We start from the raw sequence: 27,561 nt of genomic DNA on the forward strand, positions 1-27,561 counted from the left end.
CTACTATTGCAAAACCAACACTAGCCAGATATGCTCAACATGTTTATGAACTAACAGTGTGGATAAAGGAAGTTCCTTCTTTTGTTCACTTCTACATGCCTAATTTGGCTTATGATATTTAATGAAATTTTGTTTAATAAAAAAAAAAATTGAGTGTAAGGCATTAATGCAATTAAGTAGTTCAATTCATGTTAGTTGTTACTCCTTGATTAATTCTCTACTGTTATTAAAATGTACTTTTCATTAAGGCAAAACGAATAGATATCCTTGTCAAAACAAAATCAAATTACAAGATAAAAAGCCTTTAAAAAAGCCATCAACGCTTTACTCTAATTAGTTTCCTCAGGCAAATCCAAATACCATCGATTCAGACGTTCAGATGCCTTTTTAACCTATCAAAAAGAAGGCAAAAATAAATTGTTGATCATCTATTATAGCATATATATATATATAATAGACCTTAAATTAACACCAGATATGCATTGAACAGTCACTATTAGAATTCATACAACAATGATAATTGGAAACTACTGTTGACTTCAAGCTATGAAGCACGGTGCAGATTTGGATTTGAATGTGAGTGTAGGACGTGGCAATTTTCGAAAAAATAGGGTGCGGATGTGGTAGGATACATTTTTAATAAATTATTAAATATATTTTTATATAGTGAATTTAATATTTTTTATATAAAAAAATTCAAATAAAGGGGTAGAGTTTATTATTAAAAAACAATTATTTATGATTTGTTTTTAATAAAGTCAATATTTTTGGTAGTTGTAAATAAAAAACCACCTTCCAAGAAGCTTCCTTTGCTCATTTTTCAATTCCCAAGCCCACCCACGTGAAACAATTGACTTTCTCACCTACTTAATTTATATTCTTTTGTTATAAACCTTTATTCTTCTTCCTCACCTCTTCTAAGTTCTAACCATTTCTTTGTGTCTTCTCATCTTCTTCTTCCTTCTCTCTCTCTCTCAATTTTTTTATTTTATTTTTTTTTTATTTATTTTTTTCTCTCACAAGGCCACATGAAGCAGAAGAATGGCAGCCAGCGGCCCATTTTGGCCTGTTTCAGCGGCCGTATCGGTTGGAATCAGGTCGTATCGATCTGATTCGATGGCCGTTTTGGCCTGAATTGGACCATATCGGCTGTTTCAGCTCTTGTTTTTGCTGGAATTGGCCCGAATCGGAGCAAATCGGTCAGTTTTGGCCCGAATCGAAGAGAAAAGGCTAATTAGCGCGTCGGATGCCATGTCAAGGCGAGTTTGGTATGGGTGTAGCGGCCCTGGAGCCGCACCCGTGCTTTCTAGACTTCAAGTCTTAATTAGTATAACTTTATTTAATACTTTCACAGTTTAACTTACCTCGTTGTCCCAGTTTGTTCTCCATATAATGAAGAAAAGAACAATTGTCTGCATCAGCTCTCCACATAACAACCCAATCCATAGACCCTATAAATTAAACAAAGAAAAGTGAACTTTAAGCATAGGAAAACAGAAAGTAGAAAAAACAAAGTGTATTTATTATTTTGTTCTCTAATTTCCGAAAAAAAGAAAAAAGAAAATTTTATCTTAGTTTTAAATCAAAGTATTTATTAAATTCTGTTTAAAATGTGACATCATTAGGATTTAGTCAAAAAAACCTTAACCACTTCATTTTAATCTAAACGTCAGGAGGAAAATTTTAATAATTTATAAAAAGTTTATTAAACTAAATTATGATAGGGTAAACTCACAAAAGGGTAAATTGTAATTGAAAGTTTGTTAGCAAAATGTAAAATCTGTCATCTTAGGTGTGTCAAGGACGGTTTTGTGACAAAGGCCGAAATGCAAAAAGGGCCAAATCTACTCTCGAAGTTTTTAAAAATGTGATCATTTTAAGGGTTCAAGTCCAAAATTCCAAATATATAATAAATAAAGGATAAGGGTGCTTCAAAAAGACAAAAATCAAAATGATAATAACAAAAATGCAGAAATAGTGACTGGAACACTAGGAAGGTAGATTGTAATTTTCTTTAAATCAAATATTGAAATATTTTAGCATATAACTAAAGAAAAATTAAGGGGAAACATTAAACATGTTAATAAAAATGAAATAAATAAATAAATGTAGAGAGATTAATTAAAAGATGATGAGAAACCATTGTCGTTGTTCCTTTTCAAATTTCAATCGATCAACAATTAATGGTGTTTCTTTTTTTGACTGAACAATTAATGGTGTTTCAGTTACTATGTACATTTTATGTTCTTTTCTCATGGTTTAATAATACAGATAGAATAAGTTTTTATGTCTAAGATTAATTTCCTTTTTTCCATTAAGCAAGCATATACAATTATAATTTACAATATATCTACCATTGACACAATTAATTAATATTTGTAAAAATATATTGTGCTTTTTGATATATGAAAATTACTAAATCAGTTGAGGAAAATTATTTTACGTCATGTGATGATCTAACATTCTCTAGGTGCACTAATCACTTCTTACCTGCACTTCAAGATCGGCCACATAAGCAAGCAGAATTCCAATTGGCACGCCAACCACATAATAGCAGCAAATGTTAACAATTGCAACAATACCTTGTAAACCTGCACCCACGGCCACACCTGATGACAAGAACCTAAACGTGAGTAAAAGTTGAAAACATGTTTACATATATCAATGTATATATGTATATATGCTTGCTAAAAGTTCAATATGATGAAACAATAGAAAACGCTATTGCTCTCAGCTAATCAGTAGACGAAACACTCACCTGTAAGTACTGGTTGAACACTGTTTAGTAAGACTGAGAAAGCAAGTAGAGTAGAGAGACTTGACACAGCTTCGGCAACCTCTTCATCACTTGTAAACCAGTAAGAAATTTTATTCCCAAAAGCTAAAAACAAGGCCCAAAAAATCACTCCAATAGTTATTGAAGTACAAAGAATAACTTTAATGGAAAATTTTGCAGCTTTAGCATTTCCTTTGCCAATCTCGTTTGATACGCGCACACTGTACAAGTTACATAACAAGAGGATTGAGTTTGGAGACAAAAAGTGGCAGCTTCACAATTGAGAGAGAGAGAGAGAGAGAGAGATGAAATCATGAAAGCCTTACCAAGCAGCACCTAAGAATCCAAGGTACATCATGAATTCCCATGCAACGATATTAAGGCTACAAAAAGGAGTTAAAAGTTGAATTCTATTTTTCAAGTAAATTGAATAGAAAAAGAAGATCAATATGGAAAATGAGATAAATCTTACCAGATAGAGAAAGCTGATATGCTTACAGTTGCATTTGTCATATATCCAGCCAACAAAACCAAGATAGCACTGTACCAAAGCTCTAAGCTGTTGAAGATAAAATAAAAATCATTGAAAGGCATTAGATATTACTGCCTGAACCACACAACTGTGTGTTTGTTTGCACAGCAACCTCATAATCTGTTGGTTCCCAAAAGCCCTCAATAATTGAGGCCCAATACATGAAATTTTCAAATTTTAAATGGGATAGAGTAGAGATGTGGAGGTTTGATCTGAGAATCACCTACTATGATATGATAAACTATATTTATTTTAAAATTTTAAACTATTAAAACAGATGTAATATTTAATCATTAACCATTATTTGAGTATTTTATATACTTGGAAGGCAAGAATTTTAGATTAACTTTTGAGTATGGGACAACATTGTATATGATCCCATTGTTATTGCGTTTCCTGATTGTTATGCCTTGTTTTATTGTTTAAAGATGATTGATGCATTGGATATCGCTTAAGTGAAATGCAAGCCAATTTGATCGCGGATAAGAGTTTCAGTTCTAGATATGATTAGGTCTTGGTCATGACATTAATAATTGTTAAAAAAGTGATGTAAAATCCAGAAAACCCCCAAATGAAGTGGAGAAAATATACTCATTTTGTATAAGTATGTGTAATAGTACAAGTAATATAAGTAAAAGACGAGTAAGTTATAGTGGGCCTAAAACTGAGGCTTATACATCAACAGTCCCTCTCAAACTCAAGGATGATGAGAGAATAGCTTAAATTTGGAAACAATAGATCACGAAAATTTTCTATAAGATGTCACTTAGTAAAGATGTCGACAAGCTGATCTTGAGAGGAAGTAGAGACCATTCAGAGAGAACCTTGAAGGGGTGATGCCAGACAAAATGACAATCAATTTCAATGTGCGTAGTATGTTCGTGGAAGACATCATTATGAGCGATCTAAATGGCATTTCAGTTGTCACAATAGATAGAAGTGGTAAAAGAAGTACCGACACCTAAATCCTTGAGTAAGCAACATAACCAAAGGAGTTCATATGTGGTATTAGTTAAGGCATGATATTCTTCCTTGATACTGGAATGGGCCACAACATAATGTTCCTTACTTTGCCAATGAGATTAGAGAGGAGTCAAGGAGAAAGTAATAACCAATTATGGACCATCCCCTGTCCAATCAACATTAAAGTTGACTCATAGAGTGAAAGGAGATTGGACAAAGAAGTATAGACCATGGAAAAGAGTGCCTTTAAAATATCAAAGAATGCACAAGACTGCAACATAGTGATTTAATTGTGGGGTAGACAAGAACTAGCTCACTTGGTGTACAACATAGAAGATGCTTGGACGAGTGACTAAGATATAATAGACTACAAACCAATTGCTGATAAAGGGTGAAATTAGGCAGTGGTTCTCCAATGGAAAGTTGCGCATTAAGTTCGAGATCATTATTGTTGAGGTCATTACTGATAATTATCATATCATCAGCATAATGAAGAAATCAAATGGTGCCTTTATCAGTGCAACGAAGGAATATAGCAAAAAGAAAATAGCAAAGTCATAAGAACTAGTAAAATAACTCAAATGAGAAACCATGGAGTTGAACTTAGCAAACCAAGCACGATGAGCTTACTTAAGACTATAAAGTGCACAAAAGAGTTAACCGTCCTTGTCTGAGGATGAAAGAGACTACATGGAGGTTGCATATAGATTTCTTCACTCAAATCCCTTATTAAGAAAGATATCTTTAACATCATTCTTGAAGAGGAGCCACTATCGAAAGGCTACAACAACCAATAGTGTGCAAAAGAATAAGGGACAAGCAACCAGAGCAAAGGTTTATTATAGTCAATGCCATACTCTGGTGTGAAACCTTTGGCAACCAGACTGTTAGGAACCTATATTTCCATTGTAGTGTAATTGTACATGTGGACCTTACTGATTGTAGCAGGTAGGTAGTTATTAGTTAGTTACTTTGGGGTTAAGGGTTACCACACTAGTTAATAAGGTAAAGAGTGGTTAAGAGGGTGAGTTAGTTGTACTTGAGTTAGTTAGGATTACACCACGGGTATAAGGGAAGCACTGTGTAACAGAACAGATTCATTGTCTTGTGAATAATACATTGCTCATTCTTTCTCTCCATGGAGGTCAGGTTCCCTTGAAGTGACCAATCCATTTCCCTTTCTATGCACTAACAGAGCCTTAACATTTGGTATCAAAGCATTTGATCCTTCCATACCACCATGACAGAAACTCATTCCACTTCCCAAAATTCCAATTCACAAAACTTCGAGAAACAGAATTAAGAGAAAATTGTAGCTTTAGCTAAGGTTTCTGAAAATCACGAACATGCATTACAAGAAATCTTGAAGCAATTGCAGACCATTATTGGGTTCATGCAAAAAATTTCTGAAGCAAAGGATAAGCGCCAAATTTCCAATTCAAGTTCTCGAGCTCTTCTCATCAACAGTAATGGAGGAAACCTAGAGTCTTCACCTCTCAATTCCCTCAAGAATCTGAAATTGGACTTTCCAAGTTTTTGTGGAGAGGACCCAACTTGTTGGGGTTATAAAGCTAACCAATTCTTTTCCTATCACAATACCCCTAAACATTAGAAGGTAATGATGGCTTTGTATCATCTTGAGGAAGAAGCTCTCACTTGGTTCCAAGATGCAGAGCAAGTAGGTGGTTTTCCTAGCTGGGAGGTCTTCATCAAAGCATTGCAGACTTGTTTTGGTGTCATGGCTTATGATGATCCTATAGGGTCACTCACCAAACTTAAGCAAACATCCACTGTGATTGCTTACAAAGGTAACTTTGAAATCTTGTCTAATAGAATTTTTGGGTTATCTAAGTCACACAAATTGAGTTGTTTTCTAAGTGGATTGAATGATGAAATTAGACAACCAGTTAGAATGTTTGTCCCTAAAACTCTTAATGAAGCTTTTGGGTTAGGAAAAATTCAAGAAGAATACCTATCTAATGGTAGGAAGGTTAGGAATTTAATGGATACTGGTAAGGTTTCAATTTTGGGTACACCTAAGTTGGAGGCTAGAGTGGAGTCTAGGATTAAAGTTCCTTTGTTGTGGTTGACTGGAGCACAAATGGAGGAAAGAAGAAAATTGGGGCTTTGTTACAATTATGATGAGAAGTGGCAGATGGGGCATAAATGTAAAAGTGCTAAATTGTTTTTGTTGGAAGAAGTAATGGAGGTGGAACCTAAACCTTCTGGGGTACAATTGGTGGAGATTAATAAGGATAAAGTGTTGCTTGATAACCAGGATGTCAGTTTAAGGAGTGGAGTGGACCCTGTTGAGATTACACTATATGCATTAGTAGGGAATCCTACTTCTAATACCATGAGGATAAAAGGTTGGATTCAAAATCATGATGTGGTATCTCTCATTGACTCTGGGAGCACCCATAATTTCTTGGATGTTGCTGTGTTACCAGTTTTACATTTACAGCTGGATACTTCTCAAATATTGAAGGTTAGAGTAGCTGATGGCACAGTTCTTAAGACCTTAGGGAGCTGTCATGGGGTTACTATCACCTTACAAGGGCATAGGTTTGTTGTAGATTTTAATATCTTGCATTTGGGTGGCTGTGATGTGGTTTTGGGTACACAATAGTTGAGTACTTTGGGGGTAATCAGCTGGGACTTTCACTTGTTAACTATGAGGTTCCTATATAGGGGTAAGAGTGTATTTCTCCAAGGATTGCAGCTTGTTGCTTCTTCAACTATTTCTGATGCTGATAAGTTTTTTGGTGGGTCAACTAGAAAGGGCTTGGTGTTGCAAATCACTACGATAGATTCTGTTGCTTCTGTCCTAATCACCTCTTCCACCAGAGTTGGTTGCCTTGTTGGGTGAGTTCTCCTAGGTTTTTGCTGTCCTTACTGGCCTGCCTCCCATTAGAGGTCATGAGCACAGCATCAATCTCAAGGAAGGCACACAACTTGTGTGTGAGAGACCATACAGGTACCCTCATTTCCAAAAGTCTGAAATTAAAAAGATAGTGAATGAATTGTTGGAAGTAGGGTCAATACAGCCTAGCCAGAGTCCATTTTCTTCACCTGTTTTGCTTGTAAGGAAGGCTGATGGTAGTTGTCGCATGTGTATAGATTATAGGGCTCTTAATAAGACCACTATTAAAGATAAATTTCCTATACCTGTTGTGGATGAGTTGTAGGATGAATTGGCAGGTGCTTCAGTGTTTTCTAAGTTGGACCTTAGGTCAAGTTATCATCAAATTAGGATGAGGAGTGAGAATGTTCCTAAAATAGCTTTTAGAACTCATAAAGGGCATTATGAGTTTTTAGTCATGCCCTTTGGGTTGACTAATGCACCAGCCACTTTTCAGGCTTTAATGAATTCCATCTTTAGACCTTATCTAAGGAAATTTGTCCTGGTGTTCTTTGATGACATTTTGGTTTACAGCCAATCCTTAGATGCTCATTTATCTCATCTTAGGACTGTTTTGGAGGTTTTATTGTCACACCAAATATTTGCTAAGCAGTAAGTTTGTGTTTGGGTCATATCATTTCTGGTGAGGGTGTTAAGGTATACCCCAAGAAAATATCAGCTATGGTGCAATGGCCAATACCTGATTCTGTCAAGGCTTTGAGAGTTTCCTAAGGCTAACTGGCTATTACAGGAAATTTATAAAAGGTTATGGTTCCATTACACAACCCTTAACTGATCTCCTCAAGAAGGATTCTTTCCTTTGGAGTGATAAGGCTTTGGAAGCTTTTACAAGGTTGATGGAGGCTGTGACTCATCCTCCTGTGTTGGCTCTTCTTGATTTTTCAAAGCCATTCATTATTGAGTGTGATGCTTTAGGGAGGGGTTTAGGGGCTGTACTTATGTAGGATTAGAGACCTATTGCTTTCCATAGTCAAGCATTGAAAGGCAAATACCTTCATTTATTCACTTATGAGATTGAATTGATGGCTTTAGCTTCTGCAGTAAAAAATGGAGATCTTATCTATTGGGAAGGCCTTTTGTGGTTAAAACCGACCACTAGAGCCTTAAGTTTCTTCTTGAACAAAGAATTGCTATCCCATCTCAGCAGAAGTGGCTTGCTTAACTCTTGGGATATGCTTTTGTTGTGGAATATAAAAGGAGTTGTGATAATAGGGTAGCTGATGCCTTGTCCAGACAGTTTGGGGTTGATTTTGACTTGCCTGCTTCTAGTTCTGATTCCAGGACAAGTTGCTTGATGCTCTTGATTGTCCCTAACCCTACTTGGTTGGATGAATTGAAAGCTAGCTATTCATTAGATGCTTTTGTCCAACAACTTATTGTTGTTGTCCAAGCTGGTTCTCCTCCTAAAGGCTTCACTTTTCAGAATGGGTTATTGTTTTACAAGGGCAGGTTCTTTGTTGGTCCATCTTATCCCTTAAGTTTCGATTTTTGCATCATGTTCATAGCAGCCCCTTGGCTGGCCACTCTGGATTCCTGAAGTCTTATTAGAGGGCTAAGAGTGACTTTTATTGGAATGGAATGAAGTCTGACCTCAAGAGGTTCATTAGGGAGTGTGACATCTGCCAAAGGATCAAGTCTGATACATCTTCCCCTTCTAGTCTACTTCAACCACTGTCTATCCCTGTTACTCCTTGGACTGATGTGAGTTTGGACATTGTAGAGGGTCTTTCTAAATCTATGGGGTATGAGGTTATCTTGGTGGTGGTGGATAGGGTGACCAAGTATGTGCATTTTGTTCCTGTTTCACATCCATATAATGCAGCCAAGATTGCCTCTCTTTACGTGCATCATATCTTTAAATTATATGGCATGCCTTCTTCTACTGTGAGTGATAGGGATGCCACCTTCACTTCATTGTTTTGGTCTGAATTGTTTAGATTGCAAGGCACTGTTTTGGCTATGTCTATTTAGATTGCAAGACACTGTTTTGGCCATGTCCATTGCCTATCACCCTTAGACAGATGGGCAGATTGAAATTGTTAATAGGAGTTTGGAGCAATATCTAAGGGTTTTCACTAGTGATAGACCTCATCAGTGGGCTTCTTGGCTACCATTAGCTGAATTTTGGTTTAATTTCTCATTTCATACTAGTTTGCAGCTAACTCCTTTTGAAGCTTTGTATGGCTTTCCTCCGCTTAAGCTCCAAGGTTATGTGCCTGGTACTACTAGGGTGGATGCTTTGGATTCACTGTTAAGTAAAAGGCAGGCTGTTTTGGACACCTTAAAGGTTCATTTGGCTGTTGCTCAAGCTAGAATGAAGACCTATGCTGATAGCCACAAGCAGGAGAGGTCTTTTGCAATGGGGGATTGGGTTTTTCTGAGATTGCAGCCCTATAGGCAGCAGTCATTGGCTTCCAAGGGCAGATGGAAGTTATCTCCAAGATATTTTGGGCCATTTTAGGTACTGAAGAAGATTGGTAGTGTGTCTTACAAGCTAGATTTGCCATCTGAGTCAAGAATCCACCCTGTTTTTCATGTGTCATGTTTGAAGCTAAAGCTGGGTCAGCATGTCACACCCTTACCTACTCTACCTCCTGTTGATGAATCTGGTCAAGTGTTTACTGAACCAGTGGTTGTTCTGCAGAAAAGGACTAAATCTTTGAGGTCTAGGGTCATCACAGAAGTCTTGGTGCAGTGGTCAGGTGCTTCTCTTGATGATGCAACATGGGAATCCCTTCATCAGCTACAGCTCTCCTTCCCTCACCTTGTGGACAAGGTGCTTTGAAAGGGAGGGGTAATGTTAGGAACCTATATTTCCATTGTAGTGTAATTGTACATGTGGACCTTACTGATTGTAATAGGTAGGTAGTTATTAGTTAGTTACTTTGGGGTTAAGGGTTACCACACTAGTTAATAAGGTGAAGAGTGGTTAAGAGGGTGAGTTAGTTGTATTGTGAGGGTGAGTTAGTTGTACTGGAGTTAGTTAGGATTACACCATGGGTATATAAGGGAAGCATTGTGTAACAAAATAGATTCATTGTCTTGTGAATAATACATTGCTCATTCTCTCTCTCTCTCTCTCTAATCTTCCATGGAGGTCAGGTCCCCTTGAAGTGACCAATCCATTTCCCTTTCTATGCACTAACAGAGCCTTAACATAGACAAGCATTGTATCTCTCAATAGACCCATTGGATCAAGTATTGATCTTCAAAACCGACTTATAACTAACCATAGACTTGTTAAGAGGTAGATAATATTAATAAGATCTCAAGTATGGTCTTTAGCTAATGCATTAAGTTCCTCATTCATTATAGTATATCATAGAAGGTTAGTGGTCGCCTCAGCTTGTGCAATGTAGCAAGAGTTGTTTAGCAATGGGAATGGGAAAGAAAGGATCATACCCAAGAAGAGCAATGAAGTGTAGGGTTTGACATAGGAGGGGACCTAATAGTAGTGTGAGGCAGCTCTCGGAGGGTAGTCTAGGAAAGTGCTTAAATGTTCAAAGAGTGATCAGGTGTAGCACTCGAAGGGTTGAATAAAAACACAGCTAGAGAAATCAGAGGACTCGTATGGAAAAAGGTATAAAAAGAAGAAAGTTAAAAGGAGGGACAAAATTTAAATACCTTAGTAAAAATTCAATGTTGTTAGAAGACATGTCAACAATGAGTAACTGGATCATAATAACAATAGACCTTCTAAGTTTCGCCGTTCCTAAGGAAGTAGGAAAGACTAGAGTGAGGCTCAAGTTTGGTATGCCTATAAGCCTTTAGCCAGTGCTTTTGGTAGCTCATGTTGGATCAATTGGTTTCATTCTCGCAATGTTGAGTTGATTGGCTTGAGATTGTTCCAACAATACGATTGAAGATGTGATTGGATGTTGGAAGATGATGGTTTTGGAATAGACAATGATCTTGGTAGTAGTGAGCAGCTTTTGATAGAAACAGAAGCACTAGAAATGTCTGACAACTACGAAGTGACGTTGAACAGCTTTGATGGTGGCAATGGTGACCAGAGAAGGCAGGGGTGTCAGAGGAATGCCTAGGAAGACAAGACTATTCCTGAAAACCAAAATGTTAGAGTGATCGCTTTGATACCATGTTAGAATTGTAAATCAATTATATTGTATTCAATGTGTAAAAGTATACAAAGGACTGTCTTTATATAGATAGACATAGTAGTGTAGTGCAAGTATGAAGTATGTGTTCAATACAAATAATATGAGTGTGAAACATGTAAAATATGGTATGCCTAAAACCAGTTGGACTTGTATCCTAGAAGTTACGGTAAATTAATGTATTCCTTTAGGAACTATTTTTTTTTTGCTAGAGAATGTCATGTACCTTAGCAAGGGAGTAATAAAAAAAGGGCAGATAGTGAAATAAATTTAACTCTATAAGAGCATTAGCATTGATGGAGCTAAAATTTTTAGTTTTTAGCATCTCAAAAACCCATTTTATCTATTTTAATACACCTAACATCAATGATTCTATTTTTTTTTACTACTTCGATTAAAATAATATAAAGAACTCATTAAAATTAAAAAAAAAAAAAAATTCTACCACAAAAAATTTAGGAACCAGCCACAACAACCTCCACCACCACTCAATCAGCCATAGCCATAGCCATAGCCATAACCACCACTGTGACAACCACAACCAACGGTAGAAAAAAAAAAAAAACAAAAAAACAAAAACACAACCCATCACCAACAACTACTGCCACCACTAGCCACAACCCACCATCTCAACCACAACCCACTGCCACAACCAAATTCACTACCACCACCACCACCACCAACTCTGCCACACCGACCCACAATGACCCACACTAATCCACCCAATACTGGCTCACACCGATTCACCCAACACTGATCCACCCACTACCACCACGAACCTAAATGAAGAGGTAGGCAAAAGAAAGGAGAAGACTGGAGAGAGAGAGAAAAAAAGAGAGAAGGAAAAAAAAAATAAAAAATAGAAGACCAGAGAGAGAAAAAAAGAACAAAGAGAGAAATTTTTATTTTTATTTTTTTTATTTTATACCTTTGTTGAATTTTTTAACAATAACACTATTGATGTAGCTTAGTTTTTGTTGTTTGTGGTACTAAAAATAGCAATTTGGCAATATATCTTGATCAATGCTAATGCTTTAATGTGAAAAACAACTTGTAATTACCAAAGCATCACGCCAGAGGAAATTGACAGCTTTACTACAGGCCATAGATCGATGAAGGCAGCAGTAGAGAATCCTTTCCATGTATTTGGACACCAACCTCCGAAAATGTACACAAACTCTCCACCGATTGGTAACCAACAAGCTATGTTGAACGCACCCATGGCACCAGCAACCCCCAAGTCAAGTATGCTCACGAATATCCAAGATAAAAGGATATGAAGTATAAACGAGAAAGAAGATAGCCATCCAATAATCGAGTTTTTAAGTTGTGCTTGTAAGTACATTTGGATGGTAAAGGAAAAAACAAAGGAATAGAATATAGGAATGAACCATAAGGAGATTTCTTCAGATGCTACTGCTATTGCTTCATCCTCACCAAGTAGCCTAAATAAGGGAGTTGTGAAGATGAAGATTGGTACCATGATTGTTGCTGTAACAGCATCAACGATCCATGAACGTTGCAAGTAAATACCCATCATATGATACTGTCCTGCCCCAAATGCTTGCCCACATAAAGTCTCAGTCGCACTTGACATGCCCAACTTCAAAAAAGAAAATAAAAAATTATAATAATAGAAAAAAAGAATTTTGTTTTTATTGTATATGACTATACAAATTGATTATATCTACGCTCAATGGTAGCTCTTAAGTAAAGGTAAAACAAAATCAACAGCTAACTAGCTTACCAGTATCCCATTTACAAATCGTAAAAGAACACTCTGCACAAGTGCATATGCAGCAAGGTCCAGTTCAGAAACATGTCCAAGAAACACTTGTGTAACCACTATCATTCCAAATGAAGTCACTCTAGACAATATGGATGGAAATGCTATCCTCCATATGAGCTTTGATTCAACCCAAATCCTTCTTTTAAGATCAGTTGGCACTTCTGATTCTGATCCAAGAAGCCTCTCCTCCACTGCATTATCCATTGTTCTGTATAATAAAATAAAAAATGAAACAGTTTTGAGTACACTTGGGTTTTCAACTTCTTAACAATTGACCCCATTAAAAAAAATAAATAAATGAGAGCATGCCTGATTTTGTGCAGGATAATTGTCAATTGAAAAATGAAAAAAAAAAAAAATGCACAAACTAGTACTAATTTTACTATAAAAGACTTACAATGAATGTTGTTAGAATTATAGTTAAATGAATAAATTTACTTTTTTTTTTTTAACAATTTAAACTTTTTGGACAACTAATAATTTATCATAATATTGGAGTAGATAATCTTAAATTCAAAACTTTATATCAACATAATGAATAAAATAGGGATGTTTATCCCACATTGATTGTGTGTGTTTAGTGTCCGCTGTTTATAAATCCAGTCTACAACTATAAAAGTTAGGTCATTTTGTAATTGTACTCTAGTTATGTAATGTATTATAAAATCGGTTTAAAATACTAATAAGTAGTATTATTATTTTCATGTATATTCTAATAAGTATTACTATTTACTAAAAAAGAAAAAACATAATGAATACTTGAAATACATTTAGTAATTAATGACAAATAAGTTTTTAATATTTTTATAGTAATATGTGTACTATCCCAACATCATTCTTAAACAATTTGTTTATTTTACTAATACGATTCTTATAAAAATGTTAAGACAGGAGGCTATCCCCATATCGAAAATTGAAATTTAGTCCTATCATACCAATAATATAATATGAGATGAGTTCAAGTTACACCTGGTGTAACTCTTTTAGAGTTACACCATTTTTAAATCATTGGATTTAAGTAGATCCAACGGAAAAAAAAAATCCTCATTAATGTTAATATTTTAATTGATCTCATTTATTATCTTTTATTTAATATATTCCATACTTATCTCTAAACCAAAAAAAAAAAAAAGCCTACGTCTCTCTCTCCTCCATAATTACGTTTTTCTCTACTCTTTCTTTCTCCTCCATTGCTTTTCTCCAACTCAATTCCATTGCCTTTCTCTTAATTCCAATCTCACCACCATGCTCCTTGCCTCATCAACATGAACACTCCAGATCTTATCTCATGATCATGAAGGTTGTTTTTCAACAAGAACCCACTACAAAGAAGCATTAGTTTCTTTACTCAACTCATTAAACGGAAAATTATTCCTCAGACAACTAATTGAGAGCCATAATAACACTGCATTGATCAAACCCAAAACTATACTCGACACAGCATAATATGTATTCCAAGTTTCTTGCAGATATAAACAATCATGAATAATAAGACCAATGACAACAAGAACATGAATTTAATCAAAACCTTGTCTTTAAAAAAAAAAAATAAAACAATACATAAAACCTAAAAAGTAGTACACAAATTCATTATTAATAAAAATTAATTTCAAATTGAACTACCTTTGTCAATATCGTATACCCACAAAAGTTTGAACGAAAATTAAAATCTATATATTTTAAAGTATCTGGCATATAAACAATGAAGACCCAAAATTTTTTTATTTAATTATAAACCAAAATATATAATAGCGTAAAAAAATTATTTTGAAGAATCAAAAACATAGAATACAACAAGCTCTCTCAAAATCAAATACCTCCAGAAGGAAAAAAAAATTTTAACATAAATTTAAAAATAATCAAAATAGAATTATATTATATATATATAAAAAAAAAGATGAAAAATAATTTCAGGGACTTTGTGTTTATTAGAAGGCTCGATTAATTGATTAATAAACAGAAAGTATAAAAATTTATTAAAAGAAAGAAAAGCAAGAGAAAAAACCTCTTGAAGATGAACCGAAAATGAAAAAGGTTTTTTTTCAAAAAAAAGAAAAGAAAAAGAAAGAGTTTTTTCTTTTTCTGATCAGAACTGAATGAAGCTCGTGGGTTTTGTTTGGTTAAGCAAATTGAAACAGATATGGCTTTTGCTTAGTGCTTCAACTATTTATATTCTACTACTAATATTATCCTATACTTGATAGCCAATTCATTAATTAAAAAAAATTAATTAAAAATTTAAAAAATAAGTGAGAAAGTGTCAATGTGGTTGTTCACAGGTCTTTACAGACGTGGGGAACAATATTTTTTATAAATTTTTAATTAATAGTAATTCTCTTTAAAGCAACTAATACTTGTTTGTAGTGAGTTCTTGTTGAAAAACAACCTTCATGATCATGAGACAAGATCTGGAGTGTTCACGTTGATGAGGCAATGAGCATGGTGGTGAGATTGGAATTAGGAGAAAGGAAATGGAATTGAGTTGGAGAAAAGCAATGGAGGAGAAAGAGAGAGCAGAGAAAAACGTGTTTAGGAAGGAGAGAGAGACGTAGACTTTTTTTTTTTGGGTTTAGAGATAGATATGGAATGTATTAAATAAGGGATAATAAATGAGATCAATTAGGATATTAGTATTAATGAGAGTTTTTTTTTTTTTTTACCGTTGGATTTACTTAAATCTAATGGTTTAAAAAATGTGTAACTCTTTAGAGTTACACCAGGTGTAACTTGAACCCATTTCATATATTATATAAACAATGAAGAAGAAATATTAGACCTCTCTACCTTTGAAAATATAAAGTTAGCTAAGTTATAACTTATAAGGGCTACTGGGCTAGTATTTCGTTTTCCCTTTTCCAAGCCTGAGGGATTACAGAATTAAAAATGGAGCCCAAAACGAGTTTTCCAAAATTGTCTCCAGTCATAAAGAATCTTAGTGGATTACAATAAATCATAAAATAAAAAAGAAAAGTGCAAAAACTTGTAATTTAACGGGTTGACATATCCTAATTTTCTTAAGAGATATATTTAAAGTTCAAAATTCCTACCTTTAATAAAAAAAAAAAAAAAAAACTTGTTTTAAAAAAACTAATAATGTAAGAAATTGTTCCCCTACCAATAATGTGGAGCAACCAATGCAGGTCCCAAAAAGTTTTGACTCAAGTCCCTAAATTTAATAAATGTTCCCTTTACCAATAATGTGGAACAACCAATGCAGTTCCAATTCATCAGAAAAAAAAAAAGGGAAATGTTACCCATAGGAACATGCAATTTAATGATAAAATAATAAATGTTATTGACAGCTTTTTATATTTCCTATAAAAGTAGTATCAAAACTTTCTTATTATATTTTATGGGAAATGCTAACGAGTACCCTTAAGGTACTGGTTAAGAATCCAGTTAAAGAAAGTTTTTATAGGAAAATAAAAAAAATCAATTAATATTTTGACAGCTTTTTTCATTTCCCATAAAAGTGATGTTAAAACTTTTTTTAATTGGATTTTTAACCAGTGCCCTAAGGGCACTCGTTAGCATGACCCATATTTTATTACCAGTTTATTTATTTATTTATTTTATTGATATTTTATTAATAGTTGTCCTAAGAGTATCATGCAAGTTCCTAAATTTAGTAAATGTTCCCTTTAATAATGTGGAGCAACCAACGCAAGTCCCAAAATTTTTTGATGCAAGTCCTTAAATGTGTCCAACTACCTTTCTAAAAAGTGATAGGATAAAAAATATTTTATTTTCTTTCATTTTTGTTTGGTTTGGAGTGGAAAAGTTGAGGGAAGGAACAAAAAATGAGTTTAAATAAATTTACTCATAAACCCTTGTTAAAAAATGATGTCCAATTAAAACAAAAAAAGTTACAAATAATCACAAAAAAAGAGCAATCACCCAAATTTATTAAAAAAAAAAAAAATCATGTCAAAAAAAAAAAAATCACGTCTAGTTAAAAAAAAAAAAACCAACTATTACACCCAAGCCCTAGAAATCAAAAGAAAAAAGAAAAAGAAAAAAAAGAAGAGGCAATGTTACTGCCCAGAAGAAGAAGAAAAAAGAAAAAGAAAAAAAGAAAGAAGAAAGAAGGCACACCCAAGCCTAGAAAATCAAAAGGAAAAAAAAGAATAGAAAAAAAGAAAGTAAAAAAGAAAAGGCAACATTAATGTTACTGCCCAGAAGAAGAAAAAAAAAAAAAACAGAGAAAGAAGGCACGCCCAGGCTTAGAAAATCAAAAGAAAAAAAAAAAAGAAGAGGCGACGTTGCCTAGAAGAAAAAAAGAAAAGAAAAAGGCAACGTAATTGCCCAGGAGAGAGAGAGAAAGAATAAATAAAGGCAACTTGAAGAAGATCATGTGCATATGGGTATTTTTGTCAATCAAGAAAAAATTCATCTTCACTAAGTTTTATATCTATTTTGGAGAGAACATTTTGGTGGGCTAGGTGTTTTCTCTCTGGATCCTATCATTTATTTTCCTTTTTCTTTACCCAACTAAACACACTCTAAAAAAGTTTTCCTTTCTATTTTTTCTTCAAAGTTTTCCATCTACTCTGTTTCACATTCAAACAAACACACCCTTAGTATCACAAATAAATTTACAATTTTTTTTTTCATTTGAATAATAATTCACAAATTGATTATTAGGTTAATAGTTAAAACTCTTCCTTCTAAAAAAAGGTGAATACTCTTAATAATAATAATAATAATAATAATAATAATATATAATTATATGTAATAATAGGTGAAGCAAAATTAGATTTCAACACACCCTTAAAGTTTTCTACATAAATAAATTTACAAATAATTTTTTCATTTGAATTACAATAATCACACATCTAATTGAATAAATTGGAGGTTAATAATAGTTAAAACTCAATAAGTCTCCACTGCAAAAAAGGTGAATACATATCTCCCATGTCTCCTCCTCTCTCATAATAATAATAATTATAATGTTCAAACAATAATTCAATCCCACTCTTCCTTGCTTCACACTCTCATACATAGCGCTTCATTGGCGCCTCCAAGAAGATTCCAAGCTCAATGATTTGTTCTTATTTTTTAATGATTTGTTCTTATTTTTTATAGTTTTTAGTGTGTCTGGATTAAGATTTTGTTAATTTGTTAAAAGTGACAAAAATATAATCATATATATTATATTAAGTTGAAGTTCAATTTTAGAATTCAAATTGAATCAAATTGATTTCTAATTGTAGTTTAATTTTGTGCTATGTGTCCAATTTGATTTTTAAATGTTGGTGTTAAGTTACTTCTATTCATAATGCTCAATGTGGAAATTGAATCTACTAAGATAAACATCTTATCATCACAATTGTTAATATTTCCGTGCGTAAGCACGGACTACATGCTAGTAATACAAATAATGCACCTACATTGTATATGAAAATTATTCAATGATTTATATAGGACAAGGAGAAATCTTTCAAATTCCTCTTATATTTTTTTGATTGAATGTGAATTTTGAAATTTTAACTATTAGATTTCATGCTCTTTATTTTCTTAACACGCATGTCAAATTTGATTTAAATTGGGTATTATTTACTATTTGATCAATAAACTTATTTTTTACCACAAAAACTTGAAGTTCAAAGATTTTCTTGAAATTTTGCAAGCATAAAAAATATCATAAGAACATGCAATTTAATGGTTAGATTTTCAAAATTCACAACCAAGAAAAAGATAGAGTAGGAGTTTGAATGATTTCTCCCTAAATTAGTTTGGAGAGAAACATTTTTCCATTTATACAACTTTTTAAAATTATTATTGAATTTTTGAAAATTCAATCTAGCTTTAAGGAGTTGATATTTTTATATAGTAACATTGATTCTCTTTTTATATTAAATACTTCAAAGTATTATAATAATTGAAGGGTCGGGTTTAAGTGATAACTCAATACTAATAGCATCATTTATGATGTCTCATATCTATAATTTGAACCCTATCTCCTCCTCTCCCATTAAGTGTGTGTGTGTCAAAGAGTCCTAGGCTATTGTCGTCTAACTCTTTATAAACTCTCACTAATAGACAAAATAATAATAAACTAACAAAACTCTTTATAAACTCCTTTATTGCAATATAGGTTACTATTTTGGCACAAAATGATAATTTTATAATTTAGAAAAAAAAAATGTAATAAGTCCTTAAGCTACCAGCCTATCATAATAGAGTAAAATGGTAAATGCACTATATGGTGTTGGAAAATTTTAGTGCCAAAACATGTCAAAAATGGCTTTTGTAGGTTTCTATTTGTTTAAAGATGAGAAGTTGTTGCCCTTTGGTTAATATTTACTAGACCAACAAATAAATTTATGAGTGATGTTTCTTTAACCCAATTTCAATTTGAAACTAGCGAGGTATAGTCAATTGAAGTTGATATAGCAACGATGTCCCTGAGAGTCCACTCATAACTCCCTTAAGTGAAAACGGTAAAGTTCTAAATTTTTAGTTCTAATACTATTGTTTGCACTAATGTAAAGCACTTTTTGCACAAATTTTAGAGGGGCCAAGTGCAGCCTTACCAAAGCTAAAAACTTTAGATCTTAAAATCTTCTTCCTAAGCCTAAATAAAGAAAAATCAACCTTGTACCAAGAGCAAAAACAAGAAAAACAAAGTGTGTTCTTGATAACGCCATGAGTTCTAAACCTTTCTTTAAACCATAGAGATCTTTTATATTGAATTTGCTGCAACAAATCTTCAAGGAGGTTCCCTGTAGTGCTAGAGATTTTGGTTCATGTGGACGAGAAATTTATAGAAGAAATCACTATACAAGGAGTACAGAAGTTCTAAGACTACTGTGGTAAAAAGACAAACAAATGCGTTTGCAGAGTTTGAACTTACAATAGAGAGTCTAAATGTGCAAAGGTTTTATAAATATTCAATTGTAATTATTCTTTTTTAGTATATTTTTTACAACATTGCGACCCCAGAGTAGTTTTTCTATTGAAGATATTTTTTTTAGTTGGTGTTCTACTTTGTTATGGATAAGAGCTAACTCACAGATTCTTAGAGTTCAGGTTGTTGTGATAGGTGATAACTATAATATGAAATGCTAAGAACCTGGGTTGTTGTAATCTTCTTAAAAATTCCATATGGACTCTGGTTCCTCCACATGTTGCTCGCAATGTTATCAGCTGCAAATGGGTATTCCGGCTAGTGGCGAAGGGCTTTCATTAATTACCTGGAGTTGATTTTGGTAAGACTTTTAGCCCAATTGTTAAACCCACTACGGTACGTATAGTTTTATGTATTGCGGTTTCTAAGGGTTGGGTTATACGACAAATTGATGTTCAAAATGCATTCTTGGACGGTCATCTCTCTAAAGCTGTTTATATGACTCAGCCCCCGAGTTTTACTCACCCCCAATTTTCCAAGCATGTTTGCAAATTGCAGAAGGCCCTATATGGCCTAAAATAGGCTCCTCATGCCTGGTTCTCACGACTCTCTGGTCATTTGCTTAATTTTGGTTTCAAAGGCTCAAGATCAGATTCTTCTATGTTCATTTATCATGGTACTGCATTCACCATACTCTTTCTCATTTATGTGGATGATATAATTATTTACGAGCTCCAAACCCTCTGCTATTGATGATCTTCTTTGGAATTTGCATTTGGATTTCGCTATTAATGATTTGGGGAATCTCAATTTCTTATTTGGTTTTGAGGTTGTGCCTATTTTGCTGGCATTTTCTTGTCTCAAAAACACTATATTCTTGCTCTTCTTCAAAAGTCCAAGATTTTGGAGGCTACGCCAGTAAGCTCCCTTATGGCACAATCAACTAGTCTCTTTGCCTTTGAGGGTGATCCTCTTGATGATGTTACCATTTATAGAAGCACTGTTGGCACCTTGAAGTACCTCTCCCTTGCTCGCCCCAATATTAATTTCAAAGTTAACAAGCTCTCTCAATACATGCATTGCCCCACATCTATTCACTGGCACTATGTCAAGCGTCTTTTGTGTTATCTTAAACAAACACTACACTTTGGTTTGCAACTCAGATGCTCTATATTCCATTCTTTTCAAGCCTTTTATGATGCAGATTGGGCTAGATGTCGATCAGGATGATCATCGATCTATTGGAGATTTCTACATTTTTCTAGGTGATAATCTCATTTCATGGGGCTGTAAGAACCAAGTCACTGTGGTCGCTCCAGTACAGAAGGTGAGTACAAAACCCTTGCTAATACTGTTGTAGAGGTCAAATGGCTATGAGTTCTTTTATCCAAATTTGGTACTCTTGTGTCACAGTCTCCTATTCTGTGGTGTGGCAGCATTGGAGCTACCTATCTATCTTCAAAACCTATTTTCCATGCTTGCACAAAGAATGTGGAAATTGATTTTCACTTTGTTCATGATATGGTTGCTGATGGCTCTCTGTGGTGGGCCTTTTGTGTTGTTGGGCTTTAACCTTCTTCTGCTATACCACGGCCCTTGATTCTGGGGTAGGAGAGCTAGGGCTAGCCTAAGTGAAACACACCTTAGACCAGTTTGTGCACAAGTTGGGCCATCCTAATACAGACACACCTCGGCTTGAGTATTGAGTATGCGACGTGCCTATGACAGAAACAACTGATACAAATATTACAACAGGAACAATATGGCAAAATAACTATAACATTTGACAAGTAATACTAACGCTTAAATAAAAAGAAAACCTAACGGGGTCCTGGTAGAATAATATAACCGCAGAAAACAATGCTACAGTAAACAATTCAATAATAAGGTAACAAGCTAATCATTCCTTAATCATGAAAGTAAAACTCATTTTCTAGAGGAATGAACTTATTCTTCTCAAACTCATTTTCTAGAGGAATGAACCTATTCTTCTCAACAAATGCAAGTCCAAAGAGGGAACCGATCCCCAATGCGAGTAAAGGCTTCTGCCATAGAGATTGCACATTTTGGAAAAAGGACCTAGATAGCTTAAATTTTAACTCTTAAGTCCTCAAAGAGAGGGTTTGTCAAGAGGGAAAGAAATGGGTAGCCTATTAATGCATGCCTTTATTCCTATCACTCATGCTTTTTTCTAGTTTGCTTTGTTTTCTTTTCTTTTCTCTCTTCTTTTTCCTTGTTCTACCTCTATTTATTTCCGTGATGATGATACCTCTTTTCCGATGATCCTTTACTGTTCACAGCTACCACCCTTCATATTGTCTGCCATGAAGGGATTTGCCGCTTTTACCCCTCAATTGCTTTTAGCTCCTTGTGGGTGTCCTTCCAAGACTGCCCACTGGCCTGCCGGTTGCCCAACCACTACAATTACACTGAATGTGTTGGTTGCACCATTCCTTATTCCCAAACAAAATGGCTTGTCTTGTTTCTTACCTTCCTCTGTTCTCACTACTCTTACTTGGATCAGGATTAAGCCTCTCTCTCACCTACCTCTATGGCATGCATTAAATGGTCCCAGCTCGTTCTTACTTCTTTTGGGTGAGATGCCATCCTAGTAGAACATTTCTCCCAAAGAAGTTTGAGTGGGAACCTCAAAATAGACCCCTTCTTTCTCCCCACTGCCAAACCACACCCTCTGATACTCTTGACCTGTGGCCCACCTCCCATGTATTGGCTGGGTACAAGTGGTGGTACTTGGGCCCTTTGTATAGGCTCCACTTCCGTCTGAATCCATCCCTTTCTGGCCTTCACGCCATTTCTGTTGCCTCCGCATTTGTCTGATTCTATTGTACATTTTGGTGGGTGTTTTTAACTCTTGCGGCATGAAGGACATATGGGCTTTTGGGCTTGTGTTCCCTGCCTTTCACTCCTTCCCTGGACTAGGTATTGCTTGGGTGAAGGCCTTCTCCATCTTGCCTAGCCCATGTTTTTTTCTTTCTTATGTCCCTGGGCTTCATGGCTAGGGATCCTACCATGCCACTTCCTTGTTCCTGCTATATCATTACCTCTTTTTTATTTCTTGTTACTCGTGGGCTTATGGGTTAATGCTCCTGCCATGCTAGTCCACTTTCCACATCTTTACCTCTTTTGAAATTTATTGGCCAACATTCCTATCGTGCCAACCCATTTCATTCCTCGGGCTTCCTCAGCCCATGTACTTCTTTTTTACCTCTTTTGTACCCATAGGCTTTTTGCTAAATCCTTTAGGCTTCCTTGGCCCAGTTACCACATCTTTACCTCTTATTACTTTTCGGGCTTATTGGCTTTTAGGCCAATTCAATGAATTTACTAATTCATTTCTTGGGCTTTCTCGGCCCATTTACTTTCTCTTTACCTCTTACTGTTCCCATGGGTTTGCAACTTCATTCCTTGGGCTTCCTTGGCCCATTTACTTCCTCTTTACCTCTTATTATTCTTGTGGGCCTGCTGCCCATTATTCCTGCCATTCCAGCCTACTGGGCTTGCTTTACTATTTTCTCTTCTCACTTTCTTCATATTGTTGGGCTTTTTTTTGCTATTGGGCTTTTTGTCAAAAGTGGGCATCAATATTTAGCCCCTTGAGCATATGAATTGCTCCTGTAATTCATATGCGAATACTTACGCAATAGTTTTTTTCGCAGGTTTTTTAAACAGTGGACCCCGTCTTATTTCCTTTCCTGCCATGAACATGCTTATCTCTTCGAATTTCTCAGTTTAGCAGTTATTCTGGAATACAACCTCTGCTTCATTAATACGATGCGTCTTTTGATGATTGACCCGTTGCTTCCTTTCAAGTCACTTTTATTTTCCTTAGTCCTTGCGCTTTTTTCTTTCTCATCATTCTCTCATAACTCTTCTTTTCCTTTCCCTTCACCGTCTCATCTTCCCTAAAACCTCATTACCCATCTTCTCTGTTCAAACAATCCATCATATGTCGCCTGCAAAAGGTGATGGTTCTCCCTGCCGTAAGGGGAAAGAGGTTACCACTGATGATTTGCCTACCAAGACCATGGGTGAAGAGGCTCCCTACTTTGAATCGGACCATTTCGAGGAGGAGGAGGGGGGTCGCAATTCAGGTAATGAATGTCCTCCTCTCATTGACCTATGATACGACACTCATATCCATTTCCTCGTAGTACTACTCTTATGCTGTGGCCCTCCTCCGAGACCCCCTTGCATATCACAAGTGGGTCTTGCGTACCTTCATAATTTGTATACTATCCTACTGTTAGGTGTTCGGACCCTGACACATCGTGGCATACCGCTTAGCTCCAAAGTTGGCGCTTCTTTCCTTTTCTTCTTCTACACCAGTAATTCTCTCAAGTTAGGCTCTAGATCATCCTAAATGTCCTCCCACTTGGGGACAAAAGTGCCTAGTGGTTTGGATACTGAGCTGTCTCCAGAAGGTGCCCATTCGTCGTAGAACATGATTTCTACTAGATGGGCCTCTACTTGCTCGAATGGTGATGGGTTTGTTGTTATCCGCATCATCCTGTCATTCAATCTTCCCTTCATATACTGGTGATAGGTAGACAGAATCAGGTGATGCTTGTGTAACCATGGTCTTTCTAGTAATATATGATAGGAAACTTTTGTCTTTACCACATGAAAATGAGTCGAGAAGGCTATTGGACCCACCTTCAGCTATAGCAGTGGCCTACGGTATACTCACCTCTTCCTCCGAACTATTGGGCATCCCTGAATCTTGCTTTCTGGGATTCCTACTGCTTGCAGCGTGTTGTGTGGGATGAGATTCACTGAGGCGCTCGTATCAACTAGGGCTCTCTTAATGGGGATTTGGATTATGGAGGCTGCCAAGTAGAGGGGTCTTTTGTGGTTTGAGTACCCCACCTCTATATCTTCGTCATTGAAAGTAATCTTGTTGGTGTCTTGCAGGAAAGCTTTGTTAGCTCTGGTTTTTTCTATAAGACATTCTACTCTGTCTTCTTGTGACTGTATATTATATGATAATTATGACAGAATTTTAAATTTTTTTGCTTCTGTTCTATAATAATATTATTATTTTATTATTAGTTCCGGACACTAACACCCTACAAAATTTTTGCATAATTAAAGGGGCAAAAACCCTAAAGAAATTCATTTTTTTTGATAGTTTAATTTGATTAAATTTGTATATACAACCTCATTTCATAATTTTATAAAATAATTTGATAATTACAATGATTATAGGGGAGATTTGAACCCTAATTCTTAATAAATGAGAACAAATTATTTATTGAATAATAAAATCTCAACATTTCATCTTATTAATTGAGTATTAAAATGATTTAAAATACTATAATTTTATCCTTTATACTATTCATTTAACTTGTCATGTTTGTAATTTTTTTAAGGAATTCTTTTATGGGCATAATAAATTCAAAACTATTACATAACAAGTTGAATTGATGATCTATCATAGGTTAAAATAAAATGATATATATATATATATACACACACACATACATAAATATACATATACATATTTGGACTTACCATATATAATTCAAAATAAGGGCGTTGTGAAAATGTTATGAGATTTTATTGTGTCCGTAAATTTTTTTTCTTTTTTGAATAACTGATGGAAATTACAATGAAATCTATGTGTTTTAAAATTCTAAGGTGAAATTATAAATTTAAAATTTTGGAATACAAAAAGGGAATATAAATTATTTATGTGCTTCTTTCAAAAAATATATATATATACACACATACATACATATAATGATATACATATACATACTTGGACTTACCATATATAATTCAAAATAAGGGCGTTGTAAAAATGTTATGGGATTTTGTTGTGTTCATAAATTTTTTTCTTTTTTGAATAATTGATGGATATTACAATGAAATCTATGTGTTTTAAAATTTTTAGGTTGAAATTATAAGTTTAAAATTTTGGAATACAAAAAGGGAATATAAATTATTTATGTGCTTCTTTCAAAAAATATATATATATATATATATATACATACATACATACATACATATATATACATACTTGAACAATTGAACTTACTATATATAATTCAAAATAAGGGCGTTGTAAAAATGTTATGAGATTTTGTTGTGTTCATAAATTTTTGTCTTTTTTGAATAATTGATAGAAATTACAATGAAATCTATGTGTTTTAAAATTTTTAGATTGAAATTATAAGTTTAAAATTTTGGAATACAAAAAGGAAATATAAATTATTTATGCGCTTCTTTCAAAAAAAAAAAAAAATATTATGCGCTTAATTTGGTATTTGTTTATGCATGTTTTAAAATCATATATATATATATATATATTTCAAATTCAATTGTACTCTCTTCCTAAAAAAAAAATCAATTGAACTTTTTTGACTTTTTACAATTTATTTTCTAAACAAAATAAAATATAAAAATTAAGTTATATCAAACCAAAAGGATGTAATGAAATAAATAAGGTGAAATGAAACGTGGATGTGGTTCATTACCCAAAGGAAAAAGAAATAGAAGTCTAATCAAGTCTCAACTACCAGCCCTGGGTCCCTATGACTGGTAGTTACAAATTGAATAAAGAAAAAGAATATATATATTTTTTTGTTGACCTATACTTTCTAGTTTCTACTCGGCCAGAAGCCAGAACATTAAAATCAACCACTGTATTATTCATCCAAAAAAAAAAATCAACCACTGTACGGCTTAGAAAATAAGAGAAAACTGTGTGTGTAGGTGTAGCCACCTTAATAAGCTTTTATTTATTTATTTTTATTATTTATAATATTTTTTTATTAGAATCTTAATAAGCTAAGTACAGCTTTTCCTACCTTATTTGTAAGTAAATGAGGATGGACAATAGGCAAAGGAATAATATTCACTAAATTAAACAACTTAAATGACATAAATATAGTATGATTAAGATGTGGAATTAAAAAGATTCATAAAAAAAAGATGTAGAATTAAAAAGGGGGTCTTGTTCTAAAATCAATCTTAATGTGGTAGCTGCAGTGTTTTTTCAATAATCAATCTTGATTGTTTAGCTACCATATATATAGATACTACTATTATATATTCTTCAACTAAGCAAGGTATTGTGCTCTGATTGAATCCTTACAACTTAGAGCAGTACAGTGAGTTCAAACGTTCACTTGAACTTCAGAGATATAGCAGTGCAACATTGTAACTTGTAAACTAAAAGAAGAGAGACAATAGATAGCATACCTTGGCCTTATATATAGATTGCTGCCTTTAGAGAGAGTGAACCGAAGTTGACTTCAAGTGCCGTGCAAATGTTCCAACCTTAGAGGGAATGAGAGACTACTGTCATGCGAAGAAAGATGTAATCGTTAAGGAAAAGAACTGGGTTGTTTTTTTTATTATTATCAAGATCTGTCTTCCAAATCTTTCATGAGCAATATCGAGAGAGAGAGAGAGAGAGAGAGAGAGAGAGAGAAGCTTTACTCTGTGTTTTTGAAAGAACAAAGATCCTATCAAACTCTGGCCACAATGTTTCTATGATCGTGAAACTTTATGACCTCTTCCGTTAGCATGCCTAGTGATACTGACAATGACAAGTATACGGAAAATGTCAAAAATTATGTACACTTGGT

General features: G+C 34.3%; 1 protein-coding gene across 3 annotated transcripts; it reads right to left on the minus strand.

The window, feature by feature from the left end:
• Positions 1 to 172: 172 nt before the first annotated feature.
• On the minus strand, positions 173 to 27,561 carry LOC115952895 (protein DETOXIFICATION 25-like). Of its 3 annotated transcripts, none has more exons than XM_031070230.1 (10): positions 27,413 to 27,561; positions 27,173 to 27,250; positions 13,057 to 13,306; positions 12,371 to 12,912; positions 3,249 to 3,335; positions 3,103 to 3,159; positions 2,759 to 2,997; positions 2,491 to 2,609; positions 1,365 to 1,451; positions 173 to 392 (listed from the first exon to the last, which is right to left on the minus strand). In XM_031070230.1, exons 3-10 carry the CDS (start codon positions 13,300 to 13,302, stop codon positions 330 to 332), a joined length of 1,440 nt encoding a protein of 479 aa, XP_030926090.1. In that variant the 5' UTR covers positions 13,303 to 13,306; positions 27,173 to 27,250; positions 27,413 to 27,561; the 3' UTR covers positions 173 to 329. The 3 variants fall into 3 exon arrangements, with proteins under 3 accessions (XP_030926090.1, XP_030926089.1, XP_030926088.1); XM_031070229.1 differs by having other exon boundaries at positions 27,173 to 27,268; XM_031070228.1 differs by having other exon boundaries at positions 27,173 to 27,271.

This window comes from Quercus lobata, chromosome 7 (genome assembly GCF_001633185.2).
Source record: "Quercus lobata isolate SW786 chromosome 7, ValleyOak3.0 Primary Assembly, whole genome shotgun sequence".
Taxonomy (NCBI): domain Eukaryota; kingdom Viridiplantae; phylum Streptophyta; class Magnoliopsida; order Fagales; family Fagaceae; genus Quercus; species Quercus lobata.

Bases quoted from the DNA above. Each gene is read 5' to 3' on its own strand.
- LOC115952895 (XM_031070230.1), bottom strand. From the start codon at position 13,302: ATGGATAATGCAGTGGAGGAGAGGCTTCTTGGATCAGAATCAGAAGTG. The intron at 12,913-13,056 runs GTAAGCTAGTTA...TCTTTTTTGAAG, and splicing joins GATTTGTAAATGGGATACTG to TTGGGCATGTCAAGTGCGAC. The intron at 3,160-3,248 runs GTAAGATTTATC...TCCTTTTTGTAG, and splicing joins ATATCAGCTTTCTCTATCTG to CCTTAATATCGTTGCATGGG.